Genomic DNA, 20813 nt, shown 5'->3' with positions numbered 1-20813 from the left:
CTTTAAAATACAACGTCTCTATTTTCTCCTGATAGTATTAACCATTCCAGCCTCTGTGATTTGTCTGAAAGTGTGTTAGTCATCCAGCCATTCACCACTGAATACTCTGCTTCCAGGCATGGAACGAATGCTGGGAAAAGCTGAGTAGTACTTTGGCAGAAAGAAGACTGACTGACTGTGTTGGTACCCGCTAGTAGGCAAATGTGGAAGAGACGGACTCAGGAGGGCTGTGAGTTTGAGATCAGCCTGTGATACACCAGAGGAGCAGGGGAGACTGCTCAGTTAGAAAAGAAGCATCTCAGGATCTTACAGAGAACCCAAGCTCAGTCCCCAGCACCCACATCAGGCAGCTCCTAGGAGAATGACACTCTCTTCTGGTCTCTGGAGACACCTGCACTGACATGCATATACCAACATACATATACATGTCATTAAACATAAAATAAACAAAGCCTTAGAGAAAAGTGTTTGTGGATGCAGGATGTCCTTCGGTATATATGTTGCTTTCATTGGTTGATGAACAAAGCTGTTTCAGTCAACGGTTTAGGTGGGAAATCTGAACAGGGATGTGGAGAGAGAGTAGGTGGAGTTGAGGAGATATCATGTAGTTGCTGAAAGAAAAAGATGCCAGAACATTACCGGGTAAGCCACAGCCTTTTGCTACATAGATTAATAGAAATAGATTAATTTAATATGTAAGAGCTAGCTAGGAATATGCTTAAGCCTTTGGTCAAACAGTGTTGTAATTAATATAGTTTCTGTGTGATTATTCAGGTCTGGGCAGCCAGGAAACGAAAGTGCAGTCTCTGTTTACAGTTTGTCATACAAGCACGGAGACCTGAGTTCAATACCCAATATGCACATATAAAGTCTGGAGCAGTAGCGTGAATCTGTAACCCCAGTGCTGGGGAAGTAGAGATACTAGTCTCCCTGGGCCTTTCTGATCAGTCTAGCCATATTGGCAAGCTCCAGGTTTCTTGAGGGAGACAATTGATGTCAACCTATGGCTTCCATATACATGTGTTTTTATATATCTGCACACGTACAACACATATGTGGATACATGCCACATACAAATACATTATTCACATACAAGGAAATCTGTATGGATTGATTGAAATATAGAGCTAGTTCTCTCCAGTCAAACTACAGAACAGGCTTCAACAGGTCATGGGAATCAGGAAGAGCGTGTGCTAGAACAAGTTTATAGTCAGGTATCTAGACTCAGATCAGATTCAGGAGCCAACGTTTATAAACGTACCAAGTGAGAGCTGGTGATGTGGCAGAGTATTGATTTGAAACAACCATTAGTCTGAAGGACACGCTGCCCTCTGCATTGTGTCTTTGGTTTTTTGAGTTCTTAGGAGGTGAGGGGTTAGGATCAGATGCAGACAGTTATTTAAGGAGACAGTATCACTAGGACACTGATGGACTGAGCTGGACCAGGGAGAGCCTTCACTTAAATGTAGAGCCTAACACCACCGAAGTGTCTTGAAGAGGTTACCTATAGCACATTAGATTTCAGTGTCCAGGGCAATGACTACTGGCATTGTAGTGGGTCCTGCCAGCAGTGTGTCAGTAGTAGAGTGTCCTTACATGAGCAGAAGATACTGAAAAGAGGGAATGAGAGGACAGAGAGATGATTCAATAAGTAAAGGTACTTTGTACAAGCCTGGTGATCCAAGATGGAGTCCTAGAACACATGTAAAGATAGAAGGAAAAATGGACTTCCCTCTGACCTCTACATGCACGCCCCAAATCACCCATCATATACACATGCATACACATAGACTCATTCTAATACAATTTTTTTTTAGTGTTTTGAGACAGGTATTCACTGTTTAGCTGTTTAGTCCTGGAACTTTCTTTGTAGACTAGACTGGCCTCAAACTCACAGAGATCTGCCCACATCTGCCTCCTGAGTGCTGAGATTAAAGTGCTGAGTGTACCAACATCAACTGGCATAATAAAAAAATTTACTTATTTTCAAATAAAAGGGAACCCAAGTGAGAAAGGAAGGAAATGGATGCTGCACAAAAGGCCGTGACTGACAGGTTCATAGCGATATCAAGACTCTTAGAGTTTTGGCAAAAGCAAGAACTGTGTAGGCTATGGCTACAGATGCACTCACAATCTTCAATTATAATCACAAACAATGAAATTTGAGTTACACCATTAAAATTTATTCTGAGAGAACTGTGTCTTCATCTTCATATTTCAGGGGCTGGCATGAAGTCTGACACACAACTTCTGAGAATAGATGTGTAAATTTGTTTAATAAAGTCAGAAACATAGGGAACACCTCTCTCTCTCTCTTTTTCTCTCTTTCCCTCTCTCTCTCTCTCTCTCTCTCTCTCTCTCTCTCTCCCTCCCACACACATACACACACACACACACTAGTGATTTCTTCCTGGTGTGATAAGAATGGGAAAAAAATAAAAGAGAAACAGGACATGTACCAAGGATTCTTCTGGCCATGCGTGAGGAGACATTGCGACAAATTCCATGGCAGTTAGAAAGTGAACTGGCTGCCAAGATGGAGAGGAAGGAACAAATCATGACCTTCTACAGTCCTGAGGTCACCAAAATAAAAGGGGACCGGAAATACCAAAGGGTGAGGAGACAGAAAGTCAGAGGGGAGGAAAGGAAGGGGATTTGAAGACAGAGCTAGACAGAAAAGACCACCTTAGAAATGTTGACTTTTAAACAAGAGGTAAGGAAACAGTCCTACAAATCAAGCCCACGCAGGGATACTGAGGTAGAGAGAGAGGAGATTTTGGGGATCTGGGGCTAGCTTCTCGGACACTATTTCCCTCATCCTTGTAGCCTACCCTTCCCACCAACAAGCACTCGATGCCAGCCCAGAAGCGGCAGCAGTATGTGGATCAGGCATTCACCTACACCCGGATGTTTGGTGGCAGCCTCTCTGGCTTTAGCCTCCTGGTGCTGATCTGCACATCCCCACTGAGCTGGGTGCAGTTCCTGGTGACCAACAATGGCCTTGAGCTCAACGCAGGACTCTGGACCTTATGCAACCATGAGCTGTGCTGGAGCCACGCACCCAAGCCACCCTGTGAGTGCCACGAAAGTCAATGTCACAGGCCCCACGGTCCCAGAGTTTTCTGCCACATTGTGCTTTCGCTTTTCTTCCTTCAAGATCTTTGGATATGAGACAAGTTGTGAACGTGACTGCCCTTTCTCCTGGTATCCTGTATATGTCCTCTTTCCTAGCCCAGGTTGATTCCTCTCCCAAATGATTATGAGCTGGTGGTATTCTTTCGATATTTAGAAGATGCTACTATGTAAGCTTTGGACAGGTTTAGATACAGGTGACTCCCACCATTGATACTTGAATGTCCTTTTTTATCCAGACTCCTCTCTCTAGATTAAGGCTTCTTACTGACACACACAGGTGGGTCCTTTTGTACCGGAGGTCCTAAGAGTTTTGACGCTTTGACAGCTAAACTTTCTGCCCTTTGAAAGCTGAAGTCCGAGCTGGGAATGAAGTACCTAGTAGAGTACACACCTGCCAAATACAAGGCCCTGAGGTCTGCCCCCAGCGCTGCACGTGTGTGCGCATACGCACACACACACCACACACAAGTCTTACTTTAAAAATTTGACATAAGGGTGGGCCATAGTGACACATGCCTTAAATCCCAGCACTCAGGAGGCAGAAGCAGGAGGATCTCTGTGAGTTCGAGACTAGCCTTGGCTATATAGTAAATTCCATGACAGAGCAACATAGTGAGATCCTGTCTCAAAAAGAAAAAAAAGTGGTAGCACTTGCCTTTAATCCCAGTACTGTTCTACATAGCAAATTCTAGTTCATTCGGGGGAACTGCCAAGATGCTGTCTCAAAATCAGGATGGAGCAGTGGCTAAGGAGTTGAAAGCACTTGCTTACTCTTTCAGAGGACCCAGATTATGGTTCCTGGCACCTGTGTTAGATGGCTCAGGGCTGCTAGTTACTCCAGCTCCAGGGGCTCTGACACCCTCTACAGCACCACATCCCAACTTTTGGCATACACTCTCTTATACACAAAGAGGAAATAAATCTTGCTGGGTGATGGTGGCACATGCCTTTATTCCCAACAATTGGGAAGCAGAGGCAGGCAAAGTTCAAGGCCAGCCTGGTCTAGGGAGCTGTTCCGAGACAGGTTTCAACACGACACTGAGAAACCCTCCCCTCTCAAAAAAAGGAATATTTGGGGTTGGAGAGATGGCTCAGTGGTTAAGAGCAGTGGCTGCTGTTCCAAAGGCCCTGGGCTCAATTCCCAGCACCCACATGGCAGCTCACAACTGTCTCTAACTCCAGTATCTGACACCTTCACACAGACATACATACATACAGGCAAAACACCAATGCACATAAAATAAAAATAAATGAAAGATAAAAAGAAATCTCTTTGAAAAGTAGAGAGTTTTGGTTCTATAGGAAGAGAAGGTTTGAATTCAGTGTTAGGACCTTTGGCTTTGGTTTACTTTTTCTTTGTTAGATGGATTAAAAGACAAAACCAATGAAGTTAACCAAATACAGATGTTTTAAACTCTATAGTTTCATTGGGCTGTGTAATTTGTGACATTAAGATTCTTGTGAGTAGAACTGCTTAATTGAGAGGGTTAGACTCTGTGAGGCCAAGCTTTGTTTGCTGCCACAAAGCTGCAAGGGTCCATGTGGCTTTTCAGGAGCCGAGGAGGTGAAGTTGGCGAAGATTGTGAGATGAAAGAAGTGCATATTCTCCTTATGGGGAAAGAGTGTGCACCGTGCATCTTGGAAAAAACTCTCAGCGTACCTTCATCCTTTGAATACTAAACTCTGATTGGGAATATCTCTAGTAGTTGATGCAGCAGGAAGACATCACAAGTCCCCAGTTCTGCAAAAAGAAAAATTAAAATGAAAATGAAGGGTGCCAGGCTTAGTGATGCATACTTTTAACCCCAGCACTTAGGAGGCAGAGGCAGGAGGATGTCTGAGTTTGAGGCCAGCCTGGTCTACATAATGAGTTATAGGACAGCAAAGGGCCGCATAGAACAACCCTGTCTCAATCCTCCCCCCAAATGTAGAGGGCTGTGGTGTGGTTAAGTAGGCAGCAGGCTTGCCTACCATGAGCAAGGTTTATGCAAAGCATTAGCCAAGTCTGGTGGCACCTGGTTATAATCTTAGTATTCAGAAGGCAGAGACAGGAGGATCAGAAGTCAGTTTAAGAAAGCCTGCACTATACAAAACTCTATCTCAAAAAGAAAAATGATCATGTGATCTTATTTCAGAAAAAAAGTATATTAAGCATGCTAACACATGCCTATAATCTCATCCCTTGGAGGGGGAGGAAGATTGTAAATTTAAGATCAGCCTAGGTTACATAGGCAGACCTGTTTCAAACACTGTGTGTGTATGTTAACATGTATATGTTACATGTCTATTTATTTACTTTTTGTGTGTGTGTATACATAGGTATACCATACCACATTTGTGGAGGTCTGAGCACAACTTTCCAGAGTGAGTTTTCTCCTTCAACCCAGGGATCCAACTCAGATTTTTTGGTGTTTTTTGTTTGTGTTTTGTTTGTTGTTGTTGTTGTTAGTTTGTTTTTGGAGACAAGATTTCTCTGAGTAGCCCTGGCTGTCTTAGAATTAGCTCTGTAGATCAGGCTGGCCTTGAAACTCAGAGATCCACCTGCCTCTGCTTCTTGAGGACTGGGATTGAAGGTGTATGCTGCCACAGCCCAGTGCGATTCAGGTTTTTAGACTTGGCATCAAGAAGTGCCTTTAGCCACTGAACCATCTTGTTGCCTACACACATCCACCCACCCACCCATACACATCCACGCACACGTGCACATACACACACACACACACACACAGAGACGGGGGGGGGGGGGGAGATCAGAATCATGTGAGCTAGTGTCAGTCTAAGGGTGAACTTTTTAAAGATAAGACTGTCAAAGCTGCCAAGGCCAGGAAGGGCAGAGGGTGTGCAGGGACTCAAGACTGGGCTCCCGGACAAGGAAAACCAAGCCACGGAGTCGCTCAGGCTCTCTAATGTCCAGCTGACACTCATCACTGTTTATGTTTTGTTTTATCTCCACAGTCCAGGTTTTCCTGTTTATTAGTATGTCGGTGCCGAAAAATGATCTCCAAGCTTAGCCTTACAGCTCTTTAGTTCACACCAGCAAAAGAGGAAATCGACATTTCCAAGCATAATAATTAAATCGATCCAACTTGTGCCAAGTTCCCTGCTGGAGACAAGGACTGGTTGGAATATTGAGAGTGAAATACTGAAAAAGTTACCTGGGTGACAGGGCTTCATATGGAACCATCTGGGCTGATGGATCTCAAGATTACATGGCCTGTACAATCTCAGCGTCCCAGTCTTTAGGATATATGCTACCTTTAAATTATTTTCTTTTTCGTGTGCTAACTTGTTGAAGGTCTCAAAGCAATTCACCTCTGAGGTCAGGCTTATAATTTCTATCAATAGAAATGAGTATTTTTTTATCATAAGGAACAGACTGGAGAGAATAAAATGAAATTTATGAGGCAAATCTTGCATATCTTTTTTTAAAGCTTTGTTTTGTTTAACTTGCTTCTTTTTTTTTTTTTGTAAAGATAGGGTCTCATGTAGACCTTCTCAGGCCTCTGGCTGACTATGTAGTTAAGGACAACCTAAAACTTCTGATCCTCTTGCATGTACATCCTAAATGCTGGTATTACCCGTGTGTGCCACCTCACCTGGATAAAATTGAAATAATCTGTTTGCTTGTTTGTTTGTTTTGAGGCAGGGTCTCAACTACGTAGCTCTAATTGTCCTGGAACTCACAATATAGACTATGCTGGCCTTGAACTCACAAAGATCTGCTTGCCTCTGCTTCCCAAGTGCTGGGATCAAAGGCGTTTGCTGCTATTCCTGACAAATTAAAATAGATTTGGTACACAAATTCTTTGTTCTAGCTTGCTTGGAAATTGGATTTGGATTTCTAGGCTTAACTGTGCTTAGAGGGACTGAGTGTGATAACACACTTCTGTAATTCCAGTACTTGTGAGGAATCCACAGGATTATCTAGAGTTCAAGGTTAGCCCAAGAGTGAATACTGAATCTGAATCTGACTTTTAAAAAGCAGCTGCAAGTGATGCTGGAGAGCTGATTCAGAGGTTAGGATCACTCGCCGCTCTTCAGGGGACCTAGGTTAGTTTCTCAGCACTCACATGGTGGCTTACCACTAGTTCCGGGGGTATCTGACACCCTCTTCTGGCTTCCATGCATACTAGATGCACCTGTGGTGGACAGGCATCATACACAGAAAACAACAAAAACTCAGTAGAAAGAGTGGGGTCTTGAGTAGCGTGCAGGATGCCCGGCTGACATGAACAAGGTCCTGGGTTCAATCCCAAGCATGAATAAACTGAAAGGAAATACCGTACTTCTAGAACTTTCAGTGATAGGGCTGAGCTAACTCCTGCTTCAGTCACACGTGAAAGAAACTAGAGAGGAGTGTGCCGTCCAAATGATGCTGAAGCGGTCGTTAGGACCATAGTAGATCAGAAAAGCTTCTACTCCCAGGTAGAAATTTCCATTCGTTTATTAAACCTTCAGTAAAATAATGATGGGAAGCCAGAGGAGGGATAGGTTTCAGGCCGGGAACATACCTCCCACCCTTACTGTAGAATCAGCATCCACTCTGCACAGGCAGAGCTAAGAGAACAGAGAAGAAAGGGCCCCTGCACTTTGGAGGCAGAGTTCATGGCCAGCCTGGGCTGCGTAGTGAGCTCTAGGTCAGCCAAAACTACATAGTGAGACCCTTTCTTAAGGAGCAGAGAGAGAGAGAGACAGAGAGAGAGAGAGAGAGAGAGAGAGAGAGAGAGAGAACGAGAACAAGAAAAAAGGACTGGCACTTGGGTAAGGCCACTGGAACGTACCAGGTTTTTGTTTTGTTTTGTTTTGTTTTGTCACCGACCAGCTCCCAATCATGACTTAGGGATTTAATATTAATATGGATGCTCGGCCTTTTCTTATTTTAATCTGTTTCTCTTTATCTATGTTTCGCTTTAGGGCGTTTTACCTTTCTTTATCTCACTTTCCTGCTGTCTCTCCTGCTGGTTGACTGGTGGCTGCCTGGTGTCTGGTCCCAGGCGTCTCCCTTGTTCTCTCCTCTCTTCTTCCTTTTGTTCTTCTCTCAAGCATAGATTTCTTCTCCTATCTATTCTCTCTGCCACCAGCCCTGCCTATCCCTCTTCTGCCTAGCTATCGGCCATTCAGCTCTTTATTAGACCAATCAGGTGCCTTATGCAGGCAAGTGAAACAAACACATCTTTACATAATTAAACACACATCCTTACATTGTTAAACAATATGCAGCAGAAACAAATGTAACACATATTCACATGGTTAAAATAATATTCCATGATATTGGAATGGTCGTATTCTTCCAGACTCCTAAACAAATGTAAAATAGGGCCTTGGGAGTCTCTCAGAAAAAGAGAGATCCGGGGGTATTAAATCCCTATACTCTGATAAATTTGAATTTGAAACATTGCAGTATAGAAGCTAAAGTAAGTGTGACTCCATTTTGTAGTCTTCAGGTGACAAGAGAAAAAAAAAACCAGAGAAACGAACTCCAGGTTCAGCAATAGATAATTGATTGGGCAAGTAGTGACTGTGATAGACTATTGTATAGATAGCCACTGAAAAGTATGTTTACAGGGCTGGGCTTTGTCTTCACACTAAAGAAAATCCATGTAATCAGGTACTAGTAGGGTGTACCTGTAATTCCAGCATAGACACAGAAGGATCAAAAATTCAGTGCCAGATTTGATGCATAGGGAAACCCTGTATCAGAAGCGGGAGTGGAGGGAGGTACTAAAGAGACAGGAATACTTAGTTAGTAAGAAGTTCTTATTAGTGTCCATGGTACCACATGGCAAACTCCATTTCATCTCTTCTGTCCTTCTCCCATCTCTGAGACTTTATCTAGCTTTAATTATTTTTTGGTTTTAGTTTTTTTGTTTTTTTGGGTTTTTTTTGAGACAGGGTTTCTCTGTGTAGCTTTGGAGCCTGTCCTGGCACTAGCTCTTGTAGACCAAGCTGGCCTCGAACTCACAGAGATCCACCTGCCTCTGCCTCCCGAGTGCAGAGGCATGCGCCACTACTGCCCGGCTTCTAGCTTTAATTATACACCCATTTGTTTGTCTGTTTGAGACAGGTCTCAAGCAGCCCAGGCTAGCCTGGAATTCACTTTGTAGCTTTGGCTGACCTGGAACTCCCTAGTCCTCCTGTCGCCAATTCCTGAGTGCTGGGATGTCAGGCGTGTGCCACTCTGCCTGGCTCTCCAGCTTTCTCGGAGGATGTTATTTACTGGACTAAGCAAGCCTTTCCTCCCCTTGCAGACTACCTCCAGTATTCCAGGGCCTTGTTCATCATCTCCATCCTCTGCGTGCTCACTGGCCTGGCCTTGCTCGTCAGCTCTTGCCGCCCTGCAGAAGGAATCGTGTCCTCTAAGCTGGATCTGAAGATGTCCATCCTCAGCTTCTGCTCAGGTGCTGACTGACAACTAACACACCAAGGCGAAACAGTCCAGAGACGAAGCTTTTCTGGGGCTTTCAGGCTCTTCCCTATCTGTTACTGCTCTTCAGCATCACACCAAGTGGCCAGCTCCCTGCCCTAGCTCATTACATAGAGCATGCCTTAACCGTCTTATACCAAGGGGCGGACCCCTTCCTTCTCTCATCTTGGCTAACCCCCCAGTCTTTAATCTTTTGATCTGTGCCATGGATATGCCCTGAAAATGAAAGAGGAGCTGGGGGTGGCAGGCAGAGCAGATGAAGACGCTAATAGGTTATGACATCTTTCCTTCTGCTCCCAGCTGTCTGCTTGCTCCTCTGCCTCAACCTGTTTCTGGCCCAGGTGGAACGGTACACAAAGAGCACCATGGAGTCAGAGTTCCTGTGGGCCTATTATCTTAATTGGTGCAGTGACGTCTTGTATATCTGTGCTGGTGAGTCGGCCCCCAGCTCTGCGCTTAGGAGGAGGGAATGGGAAGTCATTTCTGTAACAGGAGGGAGAATCGAGAAGAAAGAAATAGAAGCATGGCAGGTTTATATGTGGAGAGGCAGTGTGGTGTGTTGGGAAAAGCATAGATTTGACAATCAAAAGCCTAGAATTAGTAACTTGTTCTCTCACAAAATGAGGTGTGGATGGGTTAAGTAACTTGCTGAAGGGCCCACAGAAAACAATAGCAGCATTGTTGAAATCCAGGGGAGTCAAGCTGTATTCTAAGCAGACTGGAATAGTCTAAAGCAGCAATCACTGGAGGGTAAGTCAACCCGGCCGGGGGAGGGAAGGATTTACTGAAGGGAGACCTTTTAAGACTGAGTATGAGAAGTGAAGGCTATTGTGAAAGCTAACAGACCATCTGTCTGTTAAACCTCACCTTAATTTTTCCCCCTCCTTTAGGGATCATCTCTTTCCTCAACTACTTAACTTTCCAATCTCATCCTCCTGATGAAAGTGTCAGTATGATTCCACAGCAGAAGTCCAGGCTGGGCTTCGATCCAGGGCCAACGATACCGCCCACTATGGCTGGAAAGTCAGGTCCTGAGCTGCAACTTCTAAGTTTGAGAGGGGAGAAGCAAGCAAGTGTGAGCAGGGAGAAACAACCAAGGACACGACTGTGACAGAAACAGGGAAGGCTATATCCTGCTGTCTAACAAATGGAGGTGGGCTAAGTGAGAAGTGATTGTACAAATTTGATGAAACCTTCTTATATCATGTCCATAGCAGCATTAAAGCTAACAAAATGTCTTTTGTGTGTGTTGCATCCAACATATGTAAGACCATAGAAAATGAAAGGGCTGCCAGGCGGTGGTGGCACATGCCTTTAATCTCAGCACTCAGGAGGCAGAGGCAGGCAGATCTCTGTGACTTTAAGGCCAGCCTGGTGTACAAGATCTAGTTCCAGGACAGGCTCCAAAGCTACAGAGAAATCCTGTCTTGAAAAACCAAAAGAAAAAAAATAATGATAGTAATAGTTTTAAAAAATGAAGGCTTGAAGAAATGGCTCACTAGCACCCACAAAGCTCCTCAAAGAATAGGTGGAGATGTGGAGACGGAGGACATCCAATATTCTCTTCACGCACGAGCACGCGCGCACGCACACACACACAATCACACACACGCACACACTCATCTTGAAAGAAAAAGAGAAGTTAATGAAAATTCACTTAGAAAATCTATTTTATTTTTGCAAAGATTTATTTGTATTTGCATTTATGTGCATGTGTCTCTGTGTGTGTGCACTTGTGTGCAAATGCCTACAGAGGTGAGGAAGGAGGGAGCATAAGGTCCCCTGAAACTTGAGTTAATGGCAGTTGTGAGCTGTCTGACTTGAGTTCTGGGAACTAAACTCAGGTCCTCTGGAAAAGCAGCAAGTATTTTTTGTTTTGTTTTGTTTTGTTTTTATTGAGACAGGGTTTCTTTGTGTAACAGCCTTGGCTGCCCTGGAACCCACTCTCTAGAAGACCAGGCCTCGAACTCACAGAGATCAACCTGCCTCTGCTTCTCCCAAGTGCTGGGATTTAAGTTATGTGCCACCACCGCCCGGCTACAGCAAGTATTCTTAACTACTGAAGTCCTCACTGAGATATTTTTAAAGATATTGCTAACAGAATTTGGAGTCATAAATAACAAAAGCAAACAATATGCAGTATGCGCATATTGTTTTCAGGCACTGGGGAGTCTCATGAACCTAAGCAGTTCTTGATGAAGAAGGTTAAACTTGAATTGTTTTGACTTTCTAAGGCTTTGGGCACTCTCAAGGTGGAAAACAGTTGGGTAATACTGATGGATACGGATTGGGAGTCACCAGTGGAGAAAATATCAACTATCCCCAAAATATGAGAGGTACTGGGTAGATTCTGGGAAACCCATGGAGGTCCCAGTTCCTATGAGGGTTGATAATTAAACTGCCCTCATGCAGTCTGGTCTACAAAGTGAGTTCCAGGACAGCCAAGGATAAACAGAGAAACCCTGTCTTGGAAAAAATCCAAACAAATAACGCTGTAGTCAGTTATGTAAGAAACGATGCTTTGCTCCAGGCAAGGAGAAAACTTTAAGCAGGCATTCACAAACACACTGAAATTCTCTAGGAAAGTTGTATGCATGCTTTTCCTGTGGAGCAGGTCATGGGCTCTGTGGTGGTTTGAATGAGAAATGTCCACCATATCCTTTGGCATTGAATATTTGATCCCCAGCTGGTGGCACTGTATGGAGCATTTTAAGAGATGTGGCCTTGGAGGAAGTATATCGCTGGGGGTGGGCTTTGAAAGTAGAACATTCTCTGCCACTTCCAGTTCACTCTGCTTCGTGTTGCGGTCACAATGTGAGCTCTCAGCTTGCTGCTTCAGCCGCCAATGCCTGCTGCCCTGCTTCCTCGCCATCACTGACTGTAGTCCTCAACAGTGCTATAAACCCAAATAAACTCTTTCTTCCATAAGTTGCTTTGGTCATGGTGTTTTATCACAATACGAGAGAATCAACTAATAAAGACTCTATCAGATTCCTAGCAGGCCTGTGATCACTTTCATTCCTCAGACATCATTTATGTTTGATTGAGCAAGAGGGATAAAAGGATTTCTTCCTCATAAGTTGATAGAGTTCTGCAGGGCCAAGTTAGGGAACTTTCCATATCTTGTCTGTTCTAGAAGATGTATATGCTGGTATTTTCAGGCAATCATAGATCTTTATTTTTCAAGATTTATTATTTTTATTAGCATTCTGTTTAATTGTTTTTATTGAGCTACACACTTTTCCCACCTCCCTTTCTTCCTTCCCTCTCCCCTTCTACTCTCTCTCTGCCCCCCACTCCTAATTTACGCAGGAGATCCTGTACTTTTCTCCTTCCTAAGTGGATACATATATGTATCTCTTAGGGTTTTCTTTGTTGTCTAAGTTCTCTGAGGTTGTGAACTATAGGCTTGTTATCCTTTGCTTTATGTCTGATATCCATTTATGATCAAGATTTATTTTTATTTTTAAAGTGTGTGTGTCCATGAATGCAGGTGTCCTCATAGGCCGGGGGCATCAGATCACCCTGGAGCTGGAGTCATAGGGAGTTGTCAGCTGTTAAATGGGTTCTCTGCAAGAGCCATTATGTGCTTTTAGCCACTAAGTCCCCTCTCTAGCCAAGGGTGCTCGAACCAGAGCCATATGAATGTTAAGCATGCATTCTGCCAGTCAGTCGTATTTTCAGCCTTTCGTAAAGCCCTAATGCTAACTGAAGCTCTCTGTCAAACTCTGAGTCCTAAAGATCCCTGACACTCATTCTCCGTACCTGGCTCCCCCCTCTTCCTCTGCTTGTGTGTGTTTGTGTGTGTGTGTGTATGTGTGTGTGTGTTTGTGTGTATGTGTGTGTGTATGCATGTCTGTGTGTGTGTTTGTGTGTGTGTGTGTGTGTGTGTGTGTGTAGGTGCATGCACCCCTAATGTACCTGTAGAAGCCAGAAGTTGATCTCAGGAGTCTTCCTCTACCACTCTGCACATATTGACTGATTGATTGATTATCTGTCTATCTATCTATCTATCTATCTATCTATCTATCTATCTATCTATCTATCTATCATCTATCTGTCTATCTATCTGTCTATCTATCTATCTATCATCTATCCATCCATCTATCATCTATCTGTCTGTCTGTCTATCTATCTATCTATCTATCTATCTACCTATCTATCATCTATCTATCCGAGACAGTGCCTCTCATTCATTGACATGGAGCTCAGCATTGCAGCTACACTGCTTGGCTAGAGATCCCTGGGATCGGCCTGCCCCCTCTCCCCTGCACTGAGTTAGAGATGCACATAGCCATACACAGTGGGGATCTGAGCTCAGGTTCTCATACTTATGTGTCAGGCAGTTCACCTGCTCAGCCATCTCCCCAAGCCCCCGTTTTGTCTCTTGTACCTATCATTGCAGCCACTGCTCCCTTGGTTGAGCTTCATTCTTCTTTTCTCCAAGCCTGGAGAAACAGACCGAGTGCCCAGGTTTCCTTGCTGCACTCAAAGTCAAGCTCCTGGCTATCCTTATTTTAATATAAGGATTTACATAATGTTTGTAGAAAATAAAAATAACCTACACGGTGCCATCCTATAGTTTTTATAATCCCAAACCCTGACCAGCAATTCCCAAACATGCCCAGATGGCGACTGGTTTCTAAGTGGGCAGGATTGTGAGTACTCACAGAGAAGCAGAAGCCCACAAGCATGTTCCTTATTTGACCCCTGACTTAGGAAACCGCTTATTCTGTGCTTAACTCCCCTTTCCTGGAAGCACTTATTGGTACCTCCTAACTTCAATTAGCCTCCTTCTAGCTGCCCGCCCTTCAGCCTGTAGGGAACAGTGCCTGGTGCTGGGAGGACTCTGCAGTCAAGGCAAGCTCCTCCCACCAGTCCACGTAAACAGACTCTGCAAGGGGATTAGCTAATTATTTTATTCATCCAGGTTCAAAATCCTTACCTACAGTTTCGTTTGAATACTTTTCTTGACTTCATTGAGAGGACACTGAGCACTGATGTTCACGGAACAGATGTTTTAAACGGGTGCGGGGAGGGCGCGGGAGGCAGGGAGAGGGTTCTAAGTCGGAGTGAGGAATCGGGATACTAAGAAAGAAATTGTACAGGACCTAGGTACGAGGGGGTAGTGAGCACTAGTTACAGAGCTTTCCCCACCTTGATTGCCTCCTTAGAAACTGAACAAATTAGTCCTTTCTCTTTTTTTGGTTATAAAGTGATTAAGAGAACTGGGTGCTCTTGCAGAAGACCTGAGTTTGGTCCCCAGCACCCATGTCTGGCAGCATCCAACTTTTTGTAACTTCAGGGGATGCAACACACTCTTCTGGTCTCCATGGACACCTGCACACACACACACACACACACACACACACACACACACTTTTAAAAGAGTTCCTAAAAAAAAAAAAGCCAACTATTTTCAGCCAAATTGGGTAATAAATTGCCCTTAAATACATACTCTACCCCAAATACATTTTGTAGTAGATGAAAGGAAAGAGAGAAGAGAGAGCGTCCTCATCAAAACAAGGTTAACAATTCACACACCAGAAACACCATCAGCAACAACAAATAAAACACAAACCAGGGTTTAAGCTCATTCCTAGACTAAATGTGCTCTAAAACCACTGTGAGCAGCAGGAAGGAGGCTCCTGTGGGGTGAAGGGACTCAGCATACTCTCAAGACAGATTAGAGTCAGGTCCATAGCTTTAACTCAAAAAAAAAAAAAAAAAGTTCTAGAAAAGAGGCCAAGCAAGCAGCCACCAAGCACTGACTAGGACTAATTTATTTAGAACTTGGACCCAATGGGCAGAAGGCCACAAGTCCAACAGTGAAGCCGCCTATCAGGTCATTAACTGCGTCTGTCATAGCATAACAGGACAGGAGACCTAAAGCACTAAATCAGAAGATCCAACTTCAGGTGGTGGTGCACGCCTTTAATCCTAGCACTTGGGAGGCAGAGGCAGGGGGATCTCTGTGAGTTCAAGGTCTACAGAGTGAGTTCCAGGACAGCCAAGGCTGTTACATAGAGAACCCTGTCTCAAAAAACAAAACAAAACAAAACAACAACCAAAAAAAGGAAGAAAAGGAAGGAAGGAAGGAAGGAAGGAAGGAAGGAAGGAAGGAAGGAAGGAAAGAAGGAAGGAAGGAAGGGAAAAAGACCCAACTTGAGGATTTAGGAGGAATGGATAAAGTGCTGGCTGTACTAGTGTAAGATCTGAGTTTGGAGCCTCGGAACCAATATAAAGCTGGGTGAGGTAGCAGAGGTCTGTAATCCCAGGCGCCCACTCAGGATGGGGACAGAGCAGGACATATCTCAGAAGACCTTAGGTCGGCTAGTCTGGGACATGCAGAAATGAACACTGAGAGATGAATACTTTCTCCACGTGTCTCCACATACAGGAACACACGCACACTTGGGGGAGGGATGAAGGGAGGGGAGGGAAGAATATGAACAAACCAACCAACAAACCTAACTTTAGGCGGTGCATCTTTGGCCAAAATAAGAAAACATTGAAATATCCAGATTGAGTACAGAGGGGGAAAAGAAACAACAACTACAACCAAAGTGCCTATAGGAGCTGAGGATGTAGCTCAATTGGTAGAAAGCTTGCCTAGCACACTGAAGCCCCATTTCCATCCCCTGATAGACCAAGTACGGCTGGCACACACCTGTGACCCTAACACTCAGTAGGCATCGGCGGTATCAAAGTCTTTTCAGCTACATAGTCGTCCCAGGGCACCCTGAGCTATGTGAGACCCTTAGTATACAATATTCTGTCTGTGTGTTCTATGCCTGAAGGCAGTATTCTATGCCTGCTGGCCAGAAGAGGGCACCAGATCTCATTACAGATGGTTGTGAGCCACCATGTGGTTGCTGGGAATTGAATTCAGGACCTTTGGAAGAGCAGGCAATGCTCTTAACCTCTGAGCCATTTCTCCAGCCCCCTATGTTATTTTATTTTCAAAGATTTATTTTATTTTCATTTTATGTGTCTAGGTGTTTTGTCTCCATGTACGCCTATGTGCTGTGTGTGTGTAGTGCTGGTGAAAGCCAGAAGATATCAGATCCTCTGGAACTAGAGTTACAGTTGGCTGTTATCAGCCATATGGGTGTTGGGAAATGAACCCAGGTCCTCTGTAAAAACTGCAAGTTCTCTTAACTGTTGATCCATCACTCCAGCTCAAAACATCTGCCATCTATCTATCTATCTATCTATCTATCTATCTATCTATCTATCTATCTATCTATCTTTGGGTTTTGGAGACAAGGCTTCTCTATGTACCCCTGGATGTCTTGAAACTTACTCTGTATACTAGTCTGGCGTTGAACTCAGAAATCTGTCTGCCTCTGTCTCCTGAGTGATTGGATTAAAGGCATATGCCACTACTGTCTGGCAAATACCTTAATTTATTTTCAAAATCTGCTTTTATGTAGATATTCCAAGAAAATGTTATAGAAACCTAACAGTCAGAAGTAGAGTATTAATTCATTATACTGAAGTAATTTGGGGGTACATATGACAAAAATTTTAGACTAAATTATAATCTAACAAAAGAGAGCAAATCTATGAAAGAGAAATAGAAAACAAGAATAAGCTTAAAAGAAAAGGAACTAATTAAAAATCATGGACATTTAAAAAGTAGGCACTGGAATAAAAATTTAGTAGAATTCTAGGCATGGTGGCTCATGCCTGTAATCCCAGCACTCAGGAAGCTAACACAGGAAGGTCATCTTTTACTACACAGCAAGTTTGAACTACATAGGACTATATCTCAGAAAAAAAAAATGAGGCCTGATATGGTGGCTCAGTTGGTAAAGTGGTTGGCAAACAAGCATGAGGGCCCAAGTTAGCACCTACATAAAAAGCTGGGTGCAGGTCTGGTAAGGCTGGATACACCTGTATCCCGCAATGTGATTGCTATCTTTAATTATCAACTTGAAACAACCTAGAATTACCTGACAAGAGTGTGACAAGGAGGAATTTTCTACAATGGGCTGGTCTTTAGGAGACTGTCTAATTAAATTTAATTGATGTGGGAAGACCAAGCCCACTGTTGGTGGCCCCATTCTCTAGGCAGCTCTAAGAGTGGAGAAATTGAGCTAAGTACAATCAAGCAAGCAAGTGAAGGGGTGTGCACTCATTTATTCCTCTCTTCTGCTGACTGAGAATGTGATATGTCCAGCTGTTTCCAGTTCCTGCCGTGTTGCTTTCTGTGCTATGATAGACTGTAAAAGCTAACAAGCCCTCTTTCCTTGAAGTTGGATTTTGCCAGGGTATTTTCATCATAGCAACAGAAATGAAATGAGAGCATATGATATAATCTAGAAAATACATTCAACAAAGAGAAACTAGCCAGGCTTGGGGGTACATATTTAAAATCCTTGCCCTAGCTCAGGAGGCTGAGGCAGCGTGATTCACTTTGGTTATATAGGAAAACTCCATGTCAAAGAAAAGGAGGAAGGCAAAAAGGAGGGAGAGAAAGACTTTATTTTCAAATATCTAGAACATTTACAAAAATATAACAGTTTCAAGAAATGCTAAATGCTCCTTATTTAATTTGTTTCTTTATCCAAATCACAACAAATTAAACCTGATTGCAGTTAACAGAATGATTAACATTAACATTAACAGAACCATTTTAAGAACATTTAAAAAGTAGATAAATAGAAGTCACAATGGAAGCAATAACTAGAATTAATCAAGAATGAAATAATTATTAAAATCAACCCCCCAAGGGGTTTGGCTCAGTGATAGCATGCTTACCTAGCATGTTAGAGGTATGGACTGGGCCTCCAGAACTACATAAAAATAAAGTGAAACCCTAAAAACATTAATCTGAAACAAACAGTATTGTTTAAAATAATTGATTGGTGTATTCAATTTTCGAGTCAGCAAAATAATAATTTTCATATTTTAAAATATGAAAAATAGGTCCAACCATTATCTTGTGTATTAGTTACCTTTTCAGTTGCCATGGTAAAATACCCTGACAAAAACCACTCAAGGCAAAGTTTATTTTGCTTAGAATTGGCAGGTACAGCCTACCACATCAGGAAAGTCAAGGCAGGCGTTTGAAGCAGCTGATAACATTGTATCCCTACTCAAGGACAAAGTGAGCGCTCTCACTGAGCTTTGAAGCTGCTGGCCACATTGTAGCCATACTCAGGACAAGCCGCCAGTGAATGCTCTCACTCGGCTTGCCTTCTCTCTCTCTCTTTTTAAAATGCAGTCCAGGATCCAAACCCAGGGAATGAATACACCCACATCTAGGGAGGGTCCTCAGTAAATTAACCTAATCTAGGCTCTCTCCTAGGTGATGCTAAATCCTGCTAAATTCACAATTAGCATCACAACTAAAATCTAATTTTGTGGACAAAAACTAAATAAAAGACAAACTACAGCACCTGGAGAGATGGTTCAGTGATTAAGAGCTCTGGCTACTTTTTAAGAGAACCCGGGTTGATTCCCAGCACGCACATAGAGGCTCACAACTGTAACTTCAATTCTAGGGAATCTGATCCTGCCCTCTGGCTTCCACAGGCACCAGGCTTGCTCATGGTACATAGATGTATATGCAGGCAAAACATCTAGGCACACAAAATTAATAATTAGTTTTAATAAAAACAAACTGCAAGCAAATATAATTAAGGGAAAAGAGAAGAAAGTTTAAACAATATGAACAAAAAGGGAAATGTAGCTATGTACATGTCTATATTCAAGTATATTTTATGTAAATCTCCTTAGTCTTCCTTGCTCATGTTTTCTATGTTAAGTGTCCCAGAATGACCTTAAATTTTTCCAGGTTTTTCTTGTAACACTAACCAGTATCTGTTTAATATTTTGAACCAATAAAATGTCAAAATACCCACATTAATAAATTGTGAATTCATTATTACTCTTTTTCTTCTCTTGGGATGTGGTGGAGACTGAGATACATTTGAAAAACAAGAAGATGTATGTTATCCATATGGAGGTGAGTTGTCAAATATGTAATAAGACGTTTGACTATGATCACAGATTTTAACAAACAGAGCAGAACAGGGAGCTTAGAAACAGGCATGCTTATGTGGAAGCATGACGTGTTAGAAAGTATTTAACATGGGAATAAGGAAATTTTAACTGTTCAGATAACAAGGCTGACACAACCAGACCCCTGGTTTCTGCTAAGTTTTCCTAAATTCCAAAAGATTAAAGCCCTAAATGTGCCAAACAAAATGCTAAGAACCTCTGCTGGGCATAGTGGTGTGCAGCTTTAATCCCAGCATTCGGGAGGCAGAGGCAGGTGGATATCTCTGAGTTCAAGGCCAGCCTGGTCTACAAAGAAAGTTCCAAGACAGCCAGGACTACACTGAAAAACCCTTTCTTGACTCACCCACCCTGCCCCCCCAAAAAAAGGGAAGGAAAACTTTAAGACCCTTCACTGGAAAATCTGAACATCAAAATGAATAACAATGGAGCTGGGCATGTTGGCTCTGTAGTCCTAGCACTCAGTGAGCAGAGACTGGAGCATCACCTGAGCCCAGGATCTTGAAAGAAGCCCAGGAAGCACACCGAGGCTTGTGTCTTTAAAAAGCCAGGTAGTGGGGCTGGAAAGATGTCTCAGAAGTTAAGAGCACTTATTTCTCTACCAGAGGACCAGAGTTGAGATCCCAGCCCCTACATTAGGTGGATTACATACATCTGTAACTCTGGCTCCGGGGTACCTAAAGCCTCTGACTGAGCTCCCTGGGAGCTTACACACACACACACACACACACACACACACACACACACACACACACACACATACACACAAAATAAATCCTTTAGGAGGAAAATACAAAAAGTCTGAGAAATTTTCAAATACTTATTTTATTATCACCAGTATAATTCAGGTCAGCAGCAAGTTCTTTGGAAGAAGAATATCAAATTATCACTCCCCAAAGTGTTTGTCCAAGGGGGAGACATATCTTTGCAATGAAAATATTTGGCAAGCGTCACAATATCAAGACAGCACCACACAATGTACCTCTTGATTCGACACAGTGGGAAGTATACACAGTCACCACTGTAGTGTTTTGCTTGGCAATGTTTGACCTGGTTTTATAAGAGAAAGAGTCACACAAGTCCAAAATGTGGGACATTCTAGAAGATAACTGTCCCAGACTATTCAAGGACATCATACTGTGAAGAACAGAGGGAGGAACCAGGATATTCAAATTGAAGAGGGAAAATGTAACAGGCAGATACTATGCTTTCATTCTGAATGTCT

The 20813-nt window shown here is 43.2% G+C and overlaps 1 protein-coding gene across 1 annotated transcript; it reads left to right on the top strand.

Moving 5' to 3' along the window:
• Positions 1-2517: 2517 nt before the first annotated feature.
• On the top strand, positions 2518-10797 carry Tmem202 (transmembrane protein 202). The gene is made up of 5 exons (XM_048424157.3): positions 2518-2614; positions 2827-3073; positions 9384-9533; positions 9860-9991; positions 10450-10797. The coding sequence occupies exons 1-5, from the start codon at positions 2537-2539 to the stop codon at positions 10668-10670; spliced, it is 828 nt and encodes a 275-aa protein (XP_048280114.3). The 5' UTR covers positions 2518-2536; the 3' UTR covers positions 10671-10797.
• The last annotated feature ends 10016 nt before the right edge of the window (positions 10798-20813 follow it).

The sequence above is a fragment of the Myodes glareolus genome, chromosome 4 (genome assembly GCF_982192425.1).
Source record: "Myodes glareolus chromosome 4, mMyoGla1.1, whole genome shotgun sequence".
NCBI classification, from domain to species: Eukaryota; Metazoa; Chordata; class Mammalia; order Rodentia; family Cricetidae; genus Myodes; species Myodes glareolus.
Note: the sequence above shows the minus strand (reverse complement) of the source record. Positions and strands in the feature narration are given on the sequence as shown.